The 20228-nt window shown below is 48.0% G+C and overlaps 1 protein-coding gene across 10 annotated transcripts in view; it reads right to left on the bottom strand.

The window, feature by feature from the left end:
* GRAMD1B (GRAM domain containing 1B) overlaps window positions 1-20228 on the bottom strand; it is a 159304-nt gene that overhangs the window by 46192 nt on the left and 92884 nt on the right. Inside the window, exon 1 of one of the 10 annotated variants that reach the window (XM_084495816.1) lies at window positions 18130-18287. The exons of 7 other annotated variants lie outside the window; for them this stretch is intronic. In XM_084495816.1, the coding sequence (XP_084351942.1) occupies window positions 18130-18152 (23 nt within the window). In that variant the 5' untranslated portion in view covers window positions 18153-18287. Of the gene's footprint in view, window positions 1-16; window positions 372-7864; window positions 8156-18129; window positions 18288-20228 lie in introns of those variants that run through there. 2 more of the 10 variants (XM_084495815.1, XM_084495817.1) reach the window with 2 other exon arrangements.

Raw genomic sequence — 20228 nt, 5'->3', positions numbered from 1 at the left:
GGAGAGTAACACTAACCTGGTAGCCATTAGGGACCGTAGCGCGGCGCGGAGCAGCTAGGAATTCATTCATTCATGCACTTGTGCGTGGCGAGGGTGGAGAGCGAGGGTGGGGTGGGAGGGAGCTCACCCCTTGCACCATGGCAGAGCCCTTCCTTGGGGGAAGAAGGGCCGTGGGGTGCTCATGGGCACCCACAGCCCTTTCTCCCGGCCGCCTCGCACGCTGCTCGGGTGCCTGCCATGGCTCGGCCTCTCGTCTCCCCCCGCCCCGCTCTTTGTGCTTATGATTGTTTGTGCGGCTCTGGCGAGGGCTGGGAGCCTCTCCCCTCGCTGCTGGCTCTTGCACACACGCTCCTGCACGCGCACACACGCGTGCGCGCGCGTGCACGCAGCCAGTGGGCTGCCGCTTTACATAACGCGAGCCCCTTCACGCCTTCGTTAGCCATCCCTGCCCCGAGAGAACAAACGGGGAAGGGAGAGAGCTCACGATTTTTCCCCCCGAGCCCCCCCGTTATACCTGTCGTTTTTAGGCGCTGTTCCTAAAGTTGGGCAAAGCCTACAAGTTAAGATCCTACAGGTTACAAAAAAAAAAAAAAAATACGCTCGTCCTCCCTGCGCGCACACCGGACTGTTCATATGTGTGGGAGAAAGTTTCGAAACCTGTAAGCGTGTCGATACAAGAACGGTCAGGAAAATTAAACCCTAATTAACTGGCAAAGTGGATTATCTAAACTGAATTAAACACTGTGAGGGCACATTCAAAATTAAGGTGACCTCAACTTAATTTGGCTTACTTCACCTAGGAAGCTAATTTGGTTTAATTTTTCGTGCCTCCCCCTGTAAAAACAGGCCTGGGGTTTTTAAAGAAATACACTGAGGGAAGTTTACAACTCTGCTGAAGCATCAGTAAATGATGCTTTGGAGGAGGACACACACACTGCTGTATGCCTCCACTGCTGCTCAGGGGCATCTTTGTGCCAGAACATGAGGAGGGTCCCAGTCCCTCTCAAGGGCTCTTCTAGTCCAGCGTAAATTCTGTAGGGTGAAGGATGAAAAAGAAAGCAAAACAACACACAAGGTTGTACTTTTCCTTCCAGCAAATGAAATCAGACCTTGTCTGCACAAGGAAATGGTGCAGAGCTGTTCCAGAATTGGTTCCTGTAGCAACAGCACCCTTGGTTTGAAGCACAAGTGTCCACGGGTGAAAGTACCGTGTCCTTTGGGGCTCTCAGTGTGCACACACTTTCCAGCATGGCCAAGCCTTACAGTGTACCCAGAGAGGTTCCTCTACCAGCTGGGCTCCAGCGGTTCACACCTTGTGACTCTTCTGTTCCTCAGCAGCCTCTGCAACCGTATTCTCATCGCCTACCTTGAAGGTTTGAGAGTTCCCTGTGGTCTAGAGCATGACTCAGAGTACCTAAATCTGGAGTCAATGGCCACACTTAGATGCTGTGAATGACCCCATGGGGACTTTCTGCTCCCCACTGCCAACGGAAGGAGCCAAAGCTAAAGTTAAGCGATGTAAACACGTGCTGCTCTGCCTGCTGCCTCCTTGTGTTGCATTTTACCCACTCCAGACATTGAAACTGGGCTGAACATTTTCTCTTCTCTCCAGAATCAGTCACAGCTTTCAGCGCTAACATCCCCAAAGACCATCTCTCCAGAAGGCTGATTATCCAGCATTTCACTATAATCAAAATCAGTGGAGGTGCTCTGCTCCGAATAATCAATGATCTGCACCAGCAGACATGCCACTGTGCAGTTCAGATGCTGTGCATGACTTTAAACTGAAAATATCATCATCAGGCACCTATCTGAATCGGTACAGTGCACCAATACCACCAATTTTTTAATATTACTGAAAGAATGTACTCACACGTGCATGCACTCCTTGTGTGTAGGCCACTATTTTAACAAATGCACTGTATCATTAAGAGAATAATCAGCTTTATGTTAATTTTGTGATATCCTTCTTGGGACCAAGCTTGTTACTACACCTTCTCCATTTACCGTGCTGCCAATCAACAAGTGTCCAAAACACATCAACTCTCATCCCAAACATAAAGTTGGCTTACAAAACCTAACTTCATAAAAGCAAACGTGTTTTTATTCCTCTGAAACCTGTTTTATTCCTCTGATTCCATTAGCACACATTTGTTCAGGTTGTGTTCCCAAGGATTTTTCTGCGCTCATGGGGAAAATCTTTTGTTAAAATGAGACAGTGAAGTTTTTCATATAATTATGTGTTTACAAGCATTTGAGATCTATCAAGAGAACCAAAAATAGGCCTTAATACAATCACAAGAACTGACAATGGCATTTGTCACTTCACCCAGTACCGTCTGACTTCAGACTTTATAATTCTGCAAGTCCCAGAGTTTTCTACCTCTGTGGAAACCCATCTTTAACAGGGTAAGTTGTACTGCTAAATAACAACTGGCAATGAAGAATTAGTGCCAAACCCTGCACCATCTTGTCTACACACACTGACCTTCTGCCAACACAGACCTCTCCAGTTTTGCAGAGAACCAACTGATTTTTGGTTCAAAGGACCATGTTTCAGTGTTTATCAGTAAAACAGGTCTATGAGTCTGCTTTGCAACTGGAGAAATCAACATGCAGCAGTCTTGGGGTCCTCACCAAAGCATTTAAAGAGGAGATAGTGGCACTGAATCCATTCAACACACACAGCAGGTCAAGGAATGGCAAGCTTTAAATGTTCACCTGGAAGACAAATTAGTGATACTGGCTAACAGAAGTGCAACAGTACCAAGTGCTGAAAGCTGAAGCTAGACAAACTGAGTGGATGAGAGAGGTGCATTGTTGGATGTAAACAACGCTAACCACTGTAACTAATTCTTAAAGACTAGATTATCCGTCTGTGGAAAACAATATTAAGCAAGGCTTTGTGTTTTTCTAAATTCCGTTCTGTACCTCAAGCAACAGTCAGTTCAGGCAGTTCTTACACTTTGCATTCCCCTTCAGAGGAGGTATCTGAATGGTCACGTTTTGTTTTATGTTTTTGTCTATGATTTTTTCATATTAATTTTGCATGAAAATAGCTGGAAGTGCGAGTCTCTGCCTCTAAGCCTTTGGGCATGTTTGGTCTGAATGACCATGAAGGTTTGAACGAGATTCAGGTTTGCAGTGGTCACAAGAGCTCCACTGACCCAAAGGCTTGTAGGAAATAGAGTATGATGGCTACTTCTGATCTGGAAGCACAGAGAGCACATCAAAGCTCAAAGCAGGTCATGAAGTGGTAGGATAGGTACAGCATATGAGTTTATGACCTACCCGATCTTCAGACAGACAGGATAAAAGAAGAATCCAAAGAAAGTTGTGCTTCCACAAGCACTGTAAGAGCAGTAGTAAAAATGCAAGACCTACTTGGAGAAAAGCTTCTTAAGCTTATCTGGGGTGGAATGCAAAAGGCAAAGTTCTGGGTAATTTGAAAAATCACACGACATTTCACATGTTTCAGGAACTTAATTACATCTGCAAAATTCAACCAAGAACTCTCAGAAGGAGAAACACTCTGGGTATGTTTCTGGCTCTTTGCAGCACCATTCACGTCACTACGAAGACACGTTGTTTTCTGGTGCTTTGATAACACTGCGCCAAGAAGAGGATCTCTAGGGGCCTTTAAGGAAGCTTTTGAGCTTCCTTAAGCTACCAGGGCAAAGCTGCCAGTTCCCACTTGGTGCAAAAGTTGCAGAACTCATTTTACATTGACTGGTTCTGCCTGCACGCACCTCTCTCAGCCCTTGCCCTGGTGCTAAAGAAGCTGACAAGCACTAGCACATTTTCCTGGTAGGACAGCTTAGGAGGCCTTGACTACTGAGCTATGCAGGGCACAACATGGTCTCACACCACAGCCCAAATACCACAGGACTACCAAGCCCTACAGAAAGACGGAAACTCCCACGTCAGCAGCACTCCAAGTGCGGGCACGTGCACCTGAGGCAATGCTCAGGCAAGAGCCCGAGCCGCGCCTGTAGCACCCACTGGGCTTGGTGGCAGGGCCGGTTCCTGGTGTGCCCAGCCGTAACACAAGCGTACTCATACATTTTACATCCCTCAGGTGAGCGGAAACGACGCACTGTCCAAGTAATTAAAGCCCAGGTCTGACAACAGATACACGGGAGACCGTCCAGGGCCTGCACATCCAACACCTACAGAGCAAGACGGGTGGCTGAGGCAAACTGCATCCAGCTGCAGCAGCTTCACTCTCCGTGTAAGCCACTCCACAGATAGAGAAATAACCAGCAGTCCAGCTGCTCAGCGTCTGTGAACAGTGAGCACATGGGTTTGAAAACAGGCCAGGTGTCTCATTTCTCCTTCCCCAACAATTCCTTGCCCATTTACTTGTTTTGAAAACTTGAAGCCATTGAGACAGTTTTTCCCCAACACCTCTTATTTTCAGCTGAGTTCAGCACAGAGCCAGGGACGCTTACGCTTTCACAGTACTTCTGGCTTCGTCTTCAGAAAGACGTACCAGAAATCTCAAGAAAGCCTGTCCTCGGGGGATACTCAGTGCAGCGCTACAACCTCAAGATCTGCAAGTAAGATTAACAGTAATGGATAACCAGCGCACCTGGATGGTAATTAACGTTGTGCACATATTTAATGTGTTGCTCATACTATTGTTGCAGCACAGAGGCTGCTTTTCTCCTTGACACCCTCGTTACTGTAAAGGTGTGGACTCTGCTTTTGATGGAAAAGCACTGCGCAGGCTCGGTTCTGTGGCTGGGCCCCGTGGTCCTGGTTTGCTCCGACCACAGAGCATCCTGCCAGCCTTCAGCACACAAAGCAGGTGCTACACTTCACACCCCACTATTCTCACCCTATTAAGCGATAAGGAGCATTTCCAAAACTCTTCTCCTTCTGCAAAAATTGGGCTCCCAGGCAGGTGCCAGATCAAGCAAGTATCTGGGTAGAGTGCTCTGAGCTGCCAGCAGTGTTTTCACAAGCAAGATGCGGTGGCTGCGAAGAGCACAGGGACTCCTACAGTATGGGGGAGGGAGGAGGCAGGCAATCATGTGCTCAAAGGCATGGGGAGGAAGAGGGGGAGGAGGAGAAAAAGGAGAGAGAGAACAAAGTGTCAACATCTTAACTAGGACACACAAAGAGCCAGTTCTTACTAAGAACTTAATCCAGGATTAACAAGAGGTCAGCTACCTCTGCAAGGAGACTGCACTAAAAGGAGCTAATTAGCTCTCCTTAATTGCACAAAAGGAACCACACAGAATTCAGGCATTCAGGAGCAGCAGATCCCACCTCACCCAGGAAACAGAGCCCTACCTGTTGTGCTCAGCACCACGCTCCGACAATCAGCACGTGGAGAGCCAAAAGCAGCAGAGGTGAAACGATGTCAAGACAGAGCGTGTGTGGAGTGAGGTTCAGTATCAAGAAGAGAAGTGTTTGAGTGAGAGCTGGAGCCTGGGCAAGCAGGACAAGCATTTTCAGCATGGCCAGGACCTTTCTAGACACTTTCTTGCTCAGCCACTGCTATCAAATGTGGAATTGCCCAAGATCCCTGCAGGAACACTTTCATAAGCAGTATTATCCATGAGGATGTCTACTGCACTGACAGCCCTTTTTGCTTCAGCATGGTACCTGCAAACGTGGAGGGAAGGAGCAACAGGGGAACCCGTCAAGCTTTCTCTGTAGGCCCAGCTCTGCTCTGTGCACTGAGACCAAAAGAATCACATCCCAACATAGGCAGGCATTGCATCCTGGTCAGGACAAACAGCCAGAATAAAGCAAATTACAGACCAGTCGCAGAGAGGCAACAGCTCCCAGCCTGTAAACCACTGGCTTGGGATGATGCAGTGAAAGAGACTGCCTGAGCTGTCCTCCCACAATTTCTGTCTTTAATTTATAATGAAATACTCAAAAAAATATTATCTGTGAATTATGTATTTGCAAGACTGCCCCAGTTGCTGATGTGACAGAGAGATACACAAGTTATGCAGCTATTATGTCACGCCAACTTCTCATATGCCAAATTTTGAATTTCTGATGGTTTACATGTCATTAAGGGCAGAACTGTAACTTCAGAAATGCTTTGATCAAAATTTCCGTTGAAACATCCCCGTACATGCTGATCACCTGCAGAACTGACTGCAATATTTCAGTGAAGGAAGCACTGAAACATCTGAAACGCTGAACTTTCTCAAACTGAAGACAGACACAAAAGCAACGCATTTCTTAAAAAATTCCCACATCACTTCCTTAAGCTACGTCTACGTTTTTCGATCCGTAAGTCCCCTGCCGACTTCTGTTTGATACTAAATCCATCTCTTTTTTTTGCCTCTGAAGCCATTACATGTTCTGTTCTAGTGCGCTAATGATAAGCTGTTGCATATTTTACTCCAGAAGCACTTGGGCTGCACTGACAGATAATGCATACAGCAGTCAGGGTACTTGAAAACGAAGATTAACAAGCACATCAATAACAGCAGCAGCAGCCTCTGAGCTCAAGCACTAATAAAAGTAACACCAGCATTTATTTGTTCCATAGCATCGTGCTGAGGGCTGGCCAGCTTGCAGACAGACAGAGCCCTCACCCTGAGGAGCTACAGTGCAAGACTTCAACTCTGCAGTGAAAAGCATGAGGACAAGAGGCTGTACTCATTTCAAACCTCGCTGCACTCGAGGGAGTCACCTTCAGCTGCTAGGGCCTGAGTGCAGCCCAGCTGCAAGAACTATGCCCAGTTTAAGAGAGGATGAAGAGAAAAGCAGGACAGCAGGTTAACCAATGTAACAATATCATACAAAGACAAATAACAATAGAAATGGGGGGGGGTCAGACATTAATTACAGCTCCCTATGGAATCATTACAATACTGCCTCTATTAGCTGTGTGTCTTTCTTCTCTTATCTCTTCAGGACCGAGTTACATATCATGCCACTGTACCTTGAGTTACACCGAGACTATAGCCAGCACGGGACGAGCAGCAGCTGAATTTCACCTCAAACCCGGTGCACACAAATCCCATCCTTCGGACACCACTCTGAACGCCAGAAAGCCACATCCATCTCTGCTCCCAGCAACGAGGCAGCAACCCCTATATGTGCTGTCCCTAGGCAAGCTCAGCACAAAGAGAGAATTCCCTGACATCTGGATAAAGCTTCAATAGCTGCCATTGGAGAGAGCAAAATGCACATCAGCTGTTCTGTGCCAGAGGCTGGGCTACACCCAGTCTCCTGGTACAGACATGCCCCACTCGTTCAATCCACTCCGCTCCCTATAGCACGCTGCACTGAAGGGGAACAACTCATACCCGTGAGCAGATTTATTTAAAAGAAGGAAAAGGGCACTAAAAGAGTGCAATCTTTCTTCAGCATCAGCTGGTGCAGCGTGCGCGTCTATGTCATGTAATACCAGTGCAATTACAGCAGCTTCCCCATTTGTCAGCACTGCTCCGATCCCTATATCCCAACCAAAACCAGCCTCCTAAAGCCTTCCCCAATCCCTGCTTTCATCCCTCCTGAACCACCTCTGATCTCCTCTCCTGATACCCACTCAGACACACTGCATTCATCCCCACTCTCACTAATTGACTTTCTTAACCTCGCTTGACCCTTTCCTCCAGGATGGTCTCAGATTCCTGCAGTCTTCTGCTGGCCTCACCCAGAAACCCACTACCAGCCCTAAGCAGCCACCCAGTCCAGCCCTTATTAGCACAAAGCCTGGACATCCACAGGAGTCTTGCTCAGCTTCTCCCCCCCTAGCCCCAGCCCCTCCATCCCGACTGCTCTCAGACAAACCCTCTGCTTCCCCGTCCCAGCCCCGCACTGCGTCAGGGCATCCTTGTTCCCGAGGAACCGCCTGACCTCTCGAAGCACACAAACACAAAGGAACCTGCATCCGTGGGAGAGTCCTCCTGCCTGCTTGGGAGATGGCAAATGAAGAGCTAGAGGCTCGCATCGCCACCTGTTAGCACATCGCATCTCCCGGGGCGCAGCTGCGTGTCTTCCCTGCTCCTCTGCTCTCCGAAACCACCATTCAAGCTGCAGACAGAAGCAGTTCTGCTGGGGGAGAGATCGTTAAAGCACACACGAATCTCCCTGCTCCGACGCATTTTATCTTCTCGAAAGTAGTTGACGAGAAGATTCCCCGCTCTGATAACGGCTTGGCATGGCTGAAACAAAGCCTTCTTTGCAACTTGCCACCAGCTCTGGCATCCGAGCCGGCTGCTGCCCACTGGAACGCCGAGCACCCACTGTCTCTTTAAGAATGCCCCGCAGCCCACATCACCAGTGCCTGGTTAACCCTGGCTGCTCCTTGCTCTGCACCGATGACAGCTCCGAAATGCCAAGCCTTCCTCAGTTTTGTCCTCCCCTGCTCCTACTCACTCGATGTGTTGCCCTGGCACAACCTCGCCGTACCCCTGCCCAGCCCCGGCATCCCACACCTTGTCGCAGGGATGCTGGAGCAGCGCTTTTTTAAACACCCCTGTGCTCCCCGCTGTAAAAAGCACCAGGGAGAACTTCTGTGACGACAAAGGAGCAGTCAGCACTGACCTAAGCATCCTAACCACCTCTAAATTCAACTTCCCTACTCCCACAAAGCACTCTCCTCTGAACACTTAGTCATTTCTATGGACACACCGACTCCTCGCCCTGCGGAGGCACCGGGCAGCCTCTCCAAGCCTTCCCAGGCACAACACAAACCATCTACTTCCCCGACACAGCAACAGGCAGTGCAGCCAGCAATAGGAAAAATATTTGCCTTCAACACATGGGTATTTCCAAATAGCAGCTCTTTGAAAGGCCATCTTCTACAGGAAGGTTAGAAAATGCAGAAGGTAACAACGTGACTCATATTGAAAGTGTGTATCAACATGCACAGAAAAACCTGGATACACACACATAGAGAAGCCTGTCTCACAAGGAAAATAAACAGACTGTGACTGATTCTCTTCCGGGCAAGGCATGCAGAATATCCTGCCACTGCTCTAGCTCTTGTACCTATTCCAAACTGGCATTACAGGGGCAAAAAGAGAGTGTGTGCATCGAGCCACAGTACTGAAAAGCAGGAAAGCAGCACAGCTTGACAGTGTGCAGGGTACGAGCACAAAGCAAATGAGATGTGCTCCTGCAATATGATAGAGGAGCAGCAAAGACTAATGTGATTCAGAGCTGCACGGTCTGATCAATCATAGCTCGGGGAAGCTGATGAAGTATTTGCTGTGAACGATCAGTTAATCTCTCCCAGGAACTTCATTGCAGGGGTGCCATATAATCAGAAAGATGTTCTTGCACAGGAGTAAGCTCAAAGGAAAGCAACAAAAACATCACATTATTCAGGAGGCTCATTTATGAAAAGACACTTGAAGAGTAAACAAAGCAAAGTAGTCAACAAATATTTGAAGAATGTAAATACCATGGAGAAAGGGAAGCCGCCTTAAAAGATTTTATACCAATGAGCAATGAGATGAAAGTAAATGAAGGGGAAAAAACTAGGCTGAAGGCAAGGCGTTGCAGTCAGGAAAACGAGAGAAGCAGTATAACCCTTTCCACTTGTCATGTTTCTAAACAGCATTGGGTAACCATTAATAAAGGCACAACAAGGAATTGCGTGGTATTGGCAGAGGCATGGATCAATGACTCAATTGCAGTCTTTTTCTCTCTTAATTTTGCTTTCCGTCATTTTCCTAATAGGCAGCAACTCAGTCCAGTAACTTTTTGGTTACTGCTGTTTCCTAGTGATACAAGAGCCCTTAGAAGTCTACATTTGGTTGGATAAGTGTTACGGCTGTCTGAGCATCACAGTTTAGAGAGTTCTTTTGCCTTGCTGTGTTAGCAAGTCACTTGCAAAACCTTCCAGTGAAATGTATCTGATGATTCTGAGATTCATGAGGGAAGTCTTGCAAAGCTCCACCTAAAACTTTCTGAAGTTTTTAGGACTATGAATCTGGGTTGCGATCCTTCAAAGAATAAATGCCCTTAGTACAATTATGGTATTTACACTCACTAGCAAGACATAGACATAGGTTGCTTTGGGGCAATCTGGATTCAACTTGTGACTTTGGGCAAGTCACGGATGAGAAATGCAGGGGATGTAGTAGGGTGGTTTGCATCTCTGATCAATACAGGTTGCTCTCTATCAAGCTTTTATCAATACAGTTTGTTTTAAGCTATAACATTTTTTAACTCACCCGTGCCAAGCTTCCAGTAGGGAAGTTTTCTAGTACACATATTCTAATAAATATTAACTGTACAATAGCCTTTAACTTCTGTGTGTGTCACCCGCAAACCAAGGCTACTACTAGCACTTCCTTTTTTCTGCCTTTTGTCCGTCTTGGCCTTAGAGGCTGGAAACTCTTGAGGACACAGATGGTCTCTTAGGGTGCACATGAAAATCTCCTAACGCAATGAAGACTTATTTGTAAGACCCTCTCTCATTGTAAAACACCACAATCTTAAATCCACTTCCAAAATCAGTTCTGCTATTACCTGTCGTCAACCTGAAACTCAGAAGAATCCATGGGGAACTTGTTCGCCCTGTTGGAAAGTTTGGAAAAATAATATTGCAGGCATTTGGAGCAATGCTGTAGTTTCACTGCCTTGACCCAGCCACTGAGCACTGGTCAGACTCTGAGCTCCAGCTCTCAGACACAAACCTTCTTTCAAGGCCTTAAGATAAGGAACAGTTCATGTCCCAAACCTCATTCCTAAAATGTATGTCAGAGTGAAGGCCACCATGTTGCCACACTGTTTCTTAATTGCTGACAGATCTGAAAAATATAAATGGCAGTTCTGAGGTCTGCAAACCCACAGTACCCAATCTCCTCAGAAGCAAAGGATACTTCTTTCAGACCCATGTATCTGCTTCATTTCTATTCATAAAGGGTCAGAAATACACCAAAATTACAGCTCTAGCTTTCCACCAGCTTTCTAAAATGCCTGTCTCCAGGGCAAGCCTTTTAATTCACAGCATTTCATGAGCCTTTTAATTCACATCACTACACCAGTGAGGAATGAAACCTTCCAAATGATTCCTCTGGAATCCTTGGACTTTACCATCTCTTCCTACTGTCATTTAAGGCCAGGCTTGTTTGCTGGGTATTGCATTTAAAGAATGATTCTAGTTAAAGAGAGAGTTGTTCTCTACACCAAAGATAAACAAGTCGTTTTTCCTCCTCCCCCCACAGCTAATTTGGTGCCTTATATTATGTGCATACGTGGACATTTTTTTTTTTTTACATTACCACATATTTGCTACTCCTGAATATATACCTCCTCCTTTTCCCCTAAATCAGTTTCATTCAGCTTGTTTTCTCTTCCATCTTCTTCCTTCCAGTTCCAAGGCCTGAAATTAGGTGTGGTCAAACCACATTTCTCCAAACCTGATATTCCAAGTGGTTTGAAATTATTCAAAATATATACCCCAAATACATATCTCCTCTTGCCACCAAAATAAAATAAAATAAAAAATCTCCAAATCCTTCTTTCTCTGCTCCCTTGCCATATGTGTAGAGCGGCTGTGACACCATCACATGATGTTAGCTTAAAAAAGGCAGAACACCTACCCCCAGGTCCCTTGGCTAGCCAGACGGCATTTTGTCAGGAAAAATGGTTATAAAGAGAAAACCACTGCAAAAAGGAAAGTATAACACCAGCACAGACCTAAAGCTGGCCGAACAGAAAGCTTTAGTAAAGCAGAAGCTCAGAGAAGGCTCCACCACCTTGCATTCAGCACGTGGCTCTGAAAGAGCACAAATAATATAAAGGAAATAAATAAGGAAAAGAAAAGCTACCAATTTATATAGAGCATTTGTTTTAGTCTTTATACTTGGATGCTGTTATTGCTATTATACCTCAATTTATACCATTCACTTCTAGCAGACTCAAAATACTGGAATTAACAGTTACCGTGCGTAATAAGTATCAATTGCCAACATAATGGTAGTCTGCTATTAAATTGCACTTCAAACCCAGGGCTGAAATCAGAGGCAGGCAAAGAAAGATTCAAGAATAAACCTGGCAGCTGCTTTAGTAGGCCACAGGAACACCACCAACCAGCTCAGAGGAGGGAGTGAAGAAGACTCCTGTTCCCAAGGGGGATTTCAGTCGGCAAATGTGATTAACCAAAAGACGTCTTGACCGGGACGCTGATACCATGCCACAAGAGCTCTTCTGGCAATGCTTGGCTATTTAAGGCTCTGACCTTGCCCATTTCCTGAATAGAATAACCCTGATTGAGCAGAAATTGTAAATCTATGAGCGTTTCCATTTACTTCAGTAGAACCATTAAGTCAGGCAGGATGAATCACACACAAATTGCGGCACAGCGTTCACCATGCCCCTTCTAGCACTTGCCACACGTAAATATCAAACTGCTTCAGTGGGAGGAGCGGGCTGGCGTACCCCATTCTGCAGGCAGGGAAAGTGGGGCAGAGGCATGATCATGACACAGCAGGGACAGATCCAGGCATAAAACTGGCCTCTCCCAACTTCCAGCTCCAAAAACCAGGGCATTGCTTCTCATGTAAGGAACCAAGCTCTCAGACAGCACACCAAGAGTCTCAGCTCCACATTTAAACCTCAACAGCAGTAGCCATTACCTGCTAAATGTTATCCATAAACCCTTTGCGACTGCATTTACCTCCTTCTGTGCTTTTTCCCCCTGCATACGTGAGGAGAAGACTCTCTGGAGAAGCCACGCTGCAGCCTCATTCATCTCAACTTAAGGCCCTGAGCGAGCAGCGGCGGCAGAATTGCAGGACGGTTCTAAGCAGTTTGCCCTTCACTTGACATTTGCAAGGCTGCTGAAGGACTACACAGACAGCAAGCTGATTTTACCATCTGAGAAGCAGAAAAGGCAATTTTTTTGAATGAAATAAATGACTGGAATGAAACAAATGACTGGAATTAGCCAAAATAATCTGGACCTCAAGGAGAAATCTGAGGGAGAGATTCTGGGTGCTGGCAGCACAGCTCTGCAAGGCGCAGCATCTTCACGGCGTACGTCACGTTGCCCTCAGAGAGGTTTCAGTCAGCATATATATACCAGAGAATAAAATGTTGGATGTTTATCCAATTTTGAGTCAGAATCCGATGCCAAAAGCACACCACATAACAAACAAAGACACACTAAAGGATAGGTTCTGCAAGTCTATCATCACACAGAACGAGAGCAAACCAAGTCTCAGATCAAAGGTTTCACAATGACTCAGTCAGTTTTTCTTCAAATAGTCTACTTACACTGTAATTTATTTTATTTCTTTACTAAAATAGTCACTTCACTTGTACTTTATACCATATTACCACTGAAGGTATTAATTCAGTGTGGCAGTGTGCAGGCCAGGACACAAACTGGAAATGAGCCGATCTTGGTTCTATTTCTGGCTCGGTTACTGACTGTGAGTACAGTCTGGCCATGTGAATTGCATGCAAGCTTTTTCCTTGACATTAGTGCACTTGGACTAGGCTCTTTACTGCTTACTATCATTTCCCACTCCTTGAAAGCCCGGATAAATTAGCACCAAACCTGCCGTTAATCACTTTATTGTGCCATGAAGCCATTTACAAAATTGATCTCCCAACACTGTTCAAAGTTCTTCGACTCACCTGACACATCACAACCTTTGTTCCTGCTGAGAGAAAGGAGCAAGGCTGTGCCTTATGGTCACGGGTTCAGTCAAATTTTCAGAATATTCTGGAGGCAGGGAGAGATGCTGACCTATTAATATGGTTCCCTCTTCCCACCGCATCGACAGCAAATGGGAACGTTCTGATTCCTCAGATCCGCTTGCAGAATGTATAAAGAGGGAATGAGGGAACGCTTCTTGCTTCCAAATGTTAGAGCCATATTTATAACTTACACGTATGTGGGTCATCTTTGATAGTTGTTGGGGGGGGAATTATCAACATCTGTTTCTTCCTTTTGAACAAAAAGCACAGAAAAAAAGAAGAGGTAGAAGCAAAAGACCTGGTGAACACAGAGCACACCAAAACATGACAGTTTAACCTGTAACATGAAGGTCAAACACACGTGCACAACGGCACAATTATGCAATGCCAGCTGAACTCCTCTCCTAGCCTTCTCCAAAAAATCTGAGGAAGAACTGATTTTAAAGTTCACCTTTAATTTGCACTGCAAAAGAACTAAGTTCATTTTCACTGCACGGGGTAGCTCTTTAAGCCTCTGCAGTACAGATATGAAATTCAAAATTGTTTATGTAGCATCATGTCACTCTGTAATTAGGGAGGCGAGAATCCTGGACACCCCAAACCCACATTTGTCAGGTTAATGTAAAACAGCAAGAACAAATTCTCTGGAACTGAGAGAAGCATTCCTGCTTTCTCTGCTTCCCTACCCTGTTATTTCAGCCTCCGAAGAAGTTGCAGGACTAGACTAAGGACGAAGCCACACAGGACTGTCACGACAGCTGATGAAGACCCTCTCCTCTCCTCCCCTTGGTACCGAGGCCCTGACAGAGCCCCTCGAAGAGGCAGGTGTCCCTCCCGGTCTGGATACAAAGAAGCCCTCAAGTGGCTGCCTTACAGCATGCATAACTGAGACCGCCTAACGTTAATCTTCACTGCTCCCTGACATCAAACAACTGCTAATTTTAGCTCTGCTGTTCTGTAACCCTACCTAGTTCCCATCCCACCCCCACAACTATATAATAGATCCTTCCTTCAGATAAGTAGGGTGTTGGAACACTGAGAGGTTTTATTCTCACCCACAGGCACTAGCAGAAAAATGAATTACAGATTTATTTTTAGGTAGAGCCTTTGGCCTTTATTTTCTCCGTGGGCTTCACAGAGCAGGTCCTGGCACTCAGAAATATTCCAAGCAACAGACGAGCACAGACAAGGCAGAAGGAACCAGGAAAGAAGAAAACTCCCAGGAGCAGAGTTTTGCTCAGCATCCTATTGATGGGATGTCAAGATGAGCTATCAAGTTCAGCTACCAGCTTGCTTTTGTCCCTGAAAGACATCTTTAGTCAACTGATTCTTATTTTTGGGGGAAGATTCACAGTAGTACCCATCTATGCTGGATTAGGAGCTCCCCGAACTGCTGATGAGGAAGCACAGTACCAGCGAGCAGGGCTGCGAGGGAAGGAGAGCCTGTCCCCCTGTCACAGTGCTTGCCTTTCCCAGATTTCAAGCTCAGGGCCTGGCTTGTTACAGGCATGCTAAGGAGCGATGCGATAAGGCTGAGAGCAAAAGTTCTCTCTCACAACACTGTGACGCAACATGCGACCGTGTTAGAGTGCTATGTTATGACATGAAAATGACTCATGGAAGCAGGACATTAGGCCCTGACGAGACAAAGGGACATTATCGTGTGATAAGAACGTACCCAGGAACTGTGCTATCGTTTTTGGTACCAGGATGTTGCACCATAACAGTGGGATGCTGCTCTGGTACATCAGGGCCTGGTGTCATGACACGATATAGCCCAGTTCTGATGTCACGATGCTGTGACGGGTGCATGTCAGGATCCTGTGGTACCGCAGTGCTCCGTGGCAGCCTGATGACTCCGTAGCACGCAGCTACGCCGGGATCCGGCGCCAGATGGTGATGAGATCATTTTGGGCAAAATTAGGTGATGGACTGCAGAAACGCATGACACTGTGTTAGATCGCAGCAACGCTGCCTTGTGCCAGAGCAGGCTCGCACCGAGACTCAGGGGTGGCCAGAGGGCCCCCGGCAAAATGCACAATGTCACCTCGTGCAGCTCAGCACACGAACCGAACGGGTCCAAATGCAGGCGAGAGCATGCGCACGTCCTCATGGCCGGGGAGGGCTGCTCCTGCTGGCAGCGTTCTGGCCCTGTGCTGCTGCCCTTCCTGGTAGAGAAAGAAATCCTGTGTCTGTCTGAGAGCTGCTCCGTAAGGAAACCTGCGTTAACCCCAGCAGTGCCATCTAGGACTGCAATCACCACTTCCAAAGCAAGGACCAACAGATCTGTTGGACGTGCTGTTTTTCTTAGATAAATACTAACCCTATAAAGTAATTCATTACGAGTATTTGAGGCCATACAACCCACACCAAGATATCCTAACCAAGACAAGCAGCAGAGAACTCTGGGGTCTGTGCTCAGACCCGTGCTCCTCTAGAACCACACCAAGGCATCCAGCAGTGACAAATGCATGCACATAGGTGACCGAGGGCTTAAACAACATCCTTAACTCACCCTTTGGTGCCCGGACACTGCAGCACAACAAAGTAAATAAAACTCTGTGTCAGCATCCCAGACATCCTTTAGGGGGAACAGAGCAACCACTGCAAAGATTCAAGATGCTGTACGCTGTTATTAAATTAGACAAGCAATCCAAATAGTTCACCTGTTTCCCTGGGATTCTGAGGAAGATGAAGGGGGGTGCTGAGGATGCAGGACAAGCAGGGTTCATGAGCACTCTTCCATGTTTCCAGGAGAGCCAGAGGAGCTGCTCAGGTCCACTACTGTGCTTGCTGCCTGACCCCGTGCAGCCAGGGCGGCGCAGAGCCCTGAGCACCTCGCGAGGAGCCCGCAGCAGAGGCAGCCCAGAGGGGAGAGCGTCACCTGCCGAAACGCCGCGGCTGCTTCACCCGGTACGTCAGCAATCCGGTGGGCCCCATCCAGCTCCCGCATCTGCCAGCCTCGCTCGCTTAGCTCTGAAGTCCGAGCAGATTAACGGAGCGGCTCCGACACCGAGCGCTATAAACGCTGCGATGGAACCGGGTGCGCCAAAGTGCTCCGGTTACACGAGTAACAAACACATCCAGCGCTGCTCGTGGGTAGGCAGAGAGCTGAATGCAGCAGGGTGCCATGTTATTGCAGATGCACGCGATCCCGGCATTTATAACACACGCTCAGCTTTCCCGGTAGTACGCTGAGCTATTATGCAACCCGTCAGCCCAACAGCATACCACATGAAGCAGCAAATCAGTGCAGGAGTTGGACTTTTTTTTTTTTAAAAAAAAAGGGGGGGGGGAAATTATGTATTATTTTCAAATGCTAATAGTGATGGTTTTTGTATATTCTATATTGCATATGGTTGTGTACACACAGGCTCTAACTGTAATTAAATAAAAGACAAAATTACAGAAATTACAAAAAGAGATGACCTATTGAGTCATCCCTGGCTCTAGTCCGTCCCCTGGGGCTCAGTACAAGATGCTTCCTAGTGCTGTGCCGTAGTGCTTTCTTTTTTTTTTCACAGAAAAAAAAAACAGCAATAATAAATAAAAGCAAACAAGAAAAATAACTTCACTGTTTTCTCACACTTTACAAGCAAGGATCTCAAAGTACTAAATTTGAACTGATGTGAAACAGCAGACTTCAGGGAGAGGCTGGTATTCCTGCGATTGCTTCCTTTTTCATTATAGGGAAAAAGGATTAAGAAAAAGAAACAGGCCTTCGTGTCCTTCTTGTCATCCACTTTGCAATTTCAAACCAAATCACAAAGTCACATTCCACCGTGGACCCGTTCCCATCTGATAAAGTTCTAATGAAATTGATTTCATCTTAATAATTCAGAGACTATTTACTGCAGCTAAATAGTTTTGACATACTCTAGATTTTATACGAACCTTTGCCGGCCGAGTTTATTAGATACATTACATGCATGAAAACATCCACATACATTATATATGTAAATATTTACCCACCCATGTCAGATACATACCCCTATTAAAAAAAAAAAAAACACATTGCCATGCAAACATTTGATATACACACAGCTTTGTTGATCACCCTGCACCCACACACCCTCCCTCACTGCCCGCTTGTCCAAACCCCCCAAGTTCTCCCCCAAAACACCCGGGAGCACCCCAGGAGCAGCTCTGTCCCCCGGGAAGCCCGGAGCTCCCCTCCCAGCCCCGAGCCCCCAGCCCCTGCAGCCGCCGGGTGCGGAGCATCCCCAAAGCAGCACCGGAGAGGAGCAGCGAGCAGAGGCCGCTGGGCGCAGGCAGGACAGGAGCCCTCACACCCCCTTCTTTTGGGGGAAGACTCCCACGTTTGCTTTTTACCCCGTGCATCCCCGGAGAAAAGGTGAGGAGAGGGGCCGGCTGCGGGCAGGGCGCAGCGCCGGGACCCCCCGGGCGCCTCCCGGCGATGCCGCAGCCGAGCCGGGCGCCTCCTCCCCGGGCTGTAAGGGGCATCCTCGCCCCCTTCTCCCCTCTTACCAGGCGAGCTTGAAGCCTTTCATCAGTACGGCCGCCGCACGCCGCTGCCCGCGTCCTTGGCTGCCCGCTGCTCGCTCCGCAGCTCCCAGGACATGGTGCGGGAGCCCCGGCCGCCCAGCGCCCCCCGGCCGGCGCCGAGCCCCATGCACCGAGCCCCCCGCGGCGGGGCGAGGCCGTCTCCCGGCCCCGGGGCCCCCCCGGGGTCCCCTCGGTGCCCCCCCGAGAGGTGCAGGGCTCCCCGCACCCGCAGCGCCACGCAGGGCCGGCCCCGGCCGCCCCTCGCTGCTGCTGCTGCTGCTGAGCATGTGCGGCGGCTGCCGGCCCGCCCCCGGCTTGGGGGGGACCGGGCAAAAGCCCCCCGAGGGGTGCCTGGGGTTGCCACGGCCCCCCCGGGGTCCTCGGTCCCGGCCCCGCAAGGGGGGACACGGAGTCGGGGTGCGGGAGGGGGATGCGCGCTGCTGCGCCCCGGCCTGGCACCCAGGGGTGCTGTGCATCGCCCCCAAGCCATGGGGTTAGTTAATTCCCTCTAAAGGAGCGCCCTGAAATGATGGGGGGGGGAGGGGGGCGAAGCTGAAGCCACAGCCCCCCCCCCCCCCCCCCGCTCCGAGCATCCTGAGCATCCTCAGCAATTCAGCAAAATTCAGCCGTGACAGAGGAAAGATACCAGCTAGGTGAAAGGGAAAAGATGATAGTAGCTTAAAAGTTTCCTAAAACTGATTGTCATTATTTTACACAGTCATGGTCCACAGCTAGAGAAACCATATCCCTGTCTACATTTCCTGTCAGAAGGGAATGATAGAGAATCGTCCCCATAAACCCCTAACCTCCCCTCTGTTCCCCTCTAACCGTGGGTATGAGTCCCAAGGCTCCTTTCTGCCCTACAAAGCTCTCTGGGAGCATTGTCCTCCACACCCAAAGACAGTGATAACATGATGGATAACATCACCTCCACGAAGCAATAAATGTGCTTCTGCATGGTGCTCAAGAACAGCATCAGGCATTTTTTTTTCTGAATGAAGCTCCTGAATCGTGATCAGAAGCCAACAGGAGCCAACTTCCAGTTCTGAACTGAGCTGAAAATCACTGTTGTAGGGCTTTGGACACCCCAGGGCATTTCAAAATCACAGATGAAAGGAAACAGGAGCACTGCAAGTGGGCTGCTGGTTCAGAAATTGTGCAGGTGACACTGAAATGTTGTTCTGGGGAGTTGTAAAATGGAAAACTCATCTCTGTGCTAATAACTCCATGCAAGCAGCTCCCCAAACACTTGTTCCATCAATCAGTACCACGCTGATGAGTGCATCAGCCAGGGCAGGGCATCCTCCAGCCCCAAGGCCCTGCAGGGGCAGGCACAAAGATTTGAAGCAAATGCTTGAAACAAAAGCTTGAAGGGTTTGGATGTAAACTTTGCAGCATGCCTTTTTATTGCCAGCCAACTTAGCCATAAAGCTGGGCACATGCACTTCCAAATGTCACAAACAGAGTGACACAGCCTCCGTCAGCTGCCTGGCCTGGCCTCATCTCGGGTCCAGAGCCACTTTCCTCCATGAAACGCCGCACAGCTGGGGCCTGCAGGTTGTCAAGGAGGGAAGCAAATCACAATGCTGTAAAATGGGTCAGGAGACCTGCAAATCTGGGACAGGCTAATGCTGCAGTCACATGTTTGGAAATCAAAGCTCAGGCAAGAAAGGTATTAAGAGATAAGCAATCATGTTTTTTTTTTTTTTTTTTTTTTTTTTTTTTTTTTTTTTTTTTTAATAATGTGAAGGTCAGGAAATTATCAAAGGAAATCGACCACTTCAAAGGAGAAAGTGTCTGTACGAGCAGTGGACTGGCAGATGCTGCCACCTCTGCCACAATTCAGCTGGGGTCTGTTCTCGGAAAGCCTCCTGGCAGGAGCCTTGCTGAAAGGCCTGTGGGTTGCCCACTGTCTCCAGAGAGCCCCAGGCACAACCCCACTGTCACTGCTGGGCACAGTCTGGGTTCTGCATTCACCTGACTGGGCCAGCTAACACTGCACGGGCAGGCCCTTGCCTCTTTGCTCCATCCTGTGCATGCAACTACTCCAGGGAAAAGACTGATATTAAAATTTAAACAGG

Source organism: Aythya ferina (genome assembly GCF_964211825.1).
Source record: "Aythya ferina genome assembly, chromosome: 22".
In the NCBI taxonomy this organism is placed as follows: domain Eukaryota; kingdom Metazoa; phylum Chordata; class Aves; order Anseriformes; family Anatidae; genus Aythya; species Aythya ferina.
The sequence above is the reverse complement of the archived record's forward strand: the minus strand, read 5'-3'. Positions and strand labels throughout refer to the sequence as shown.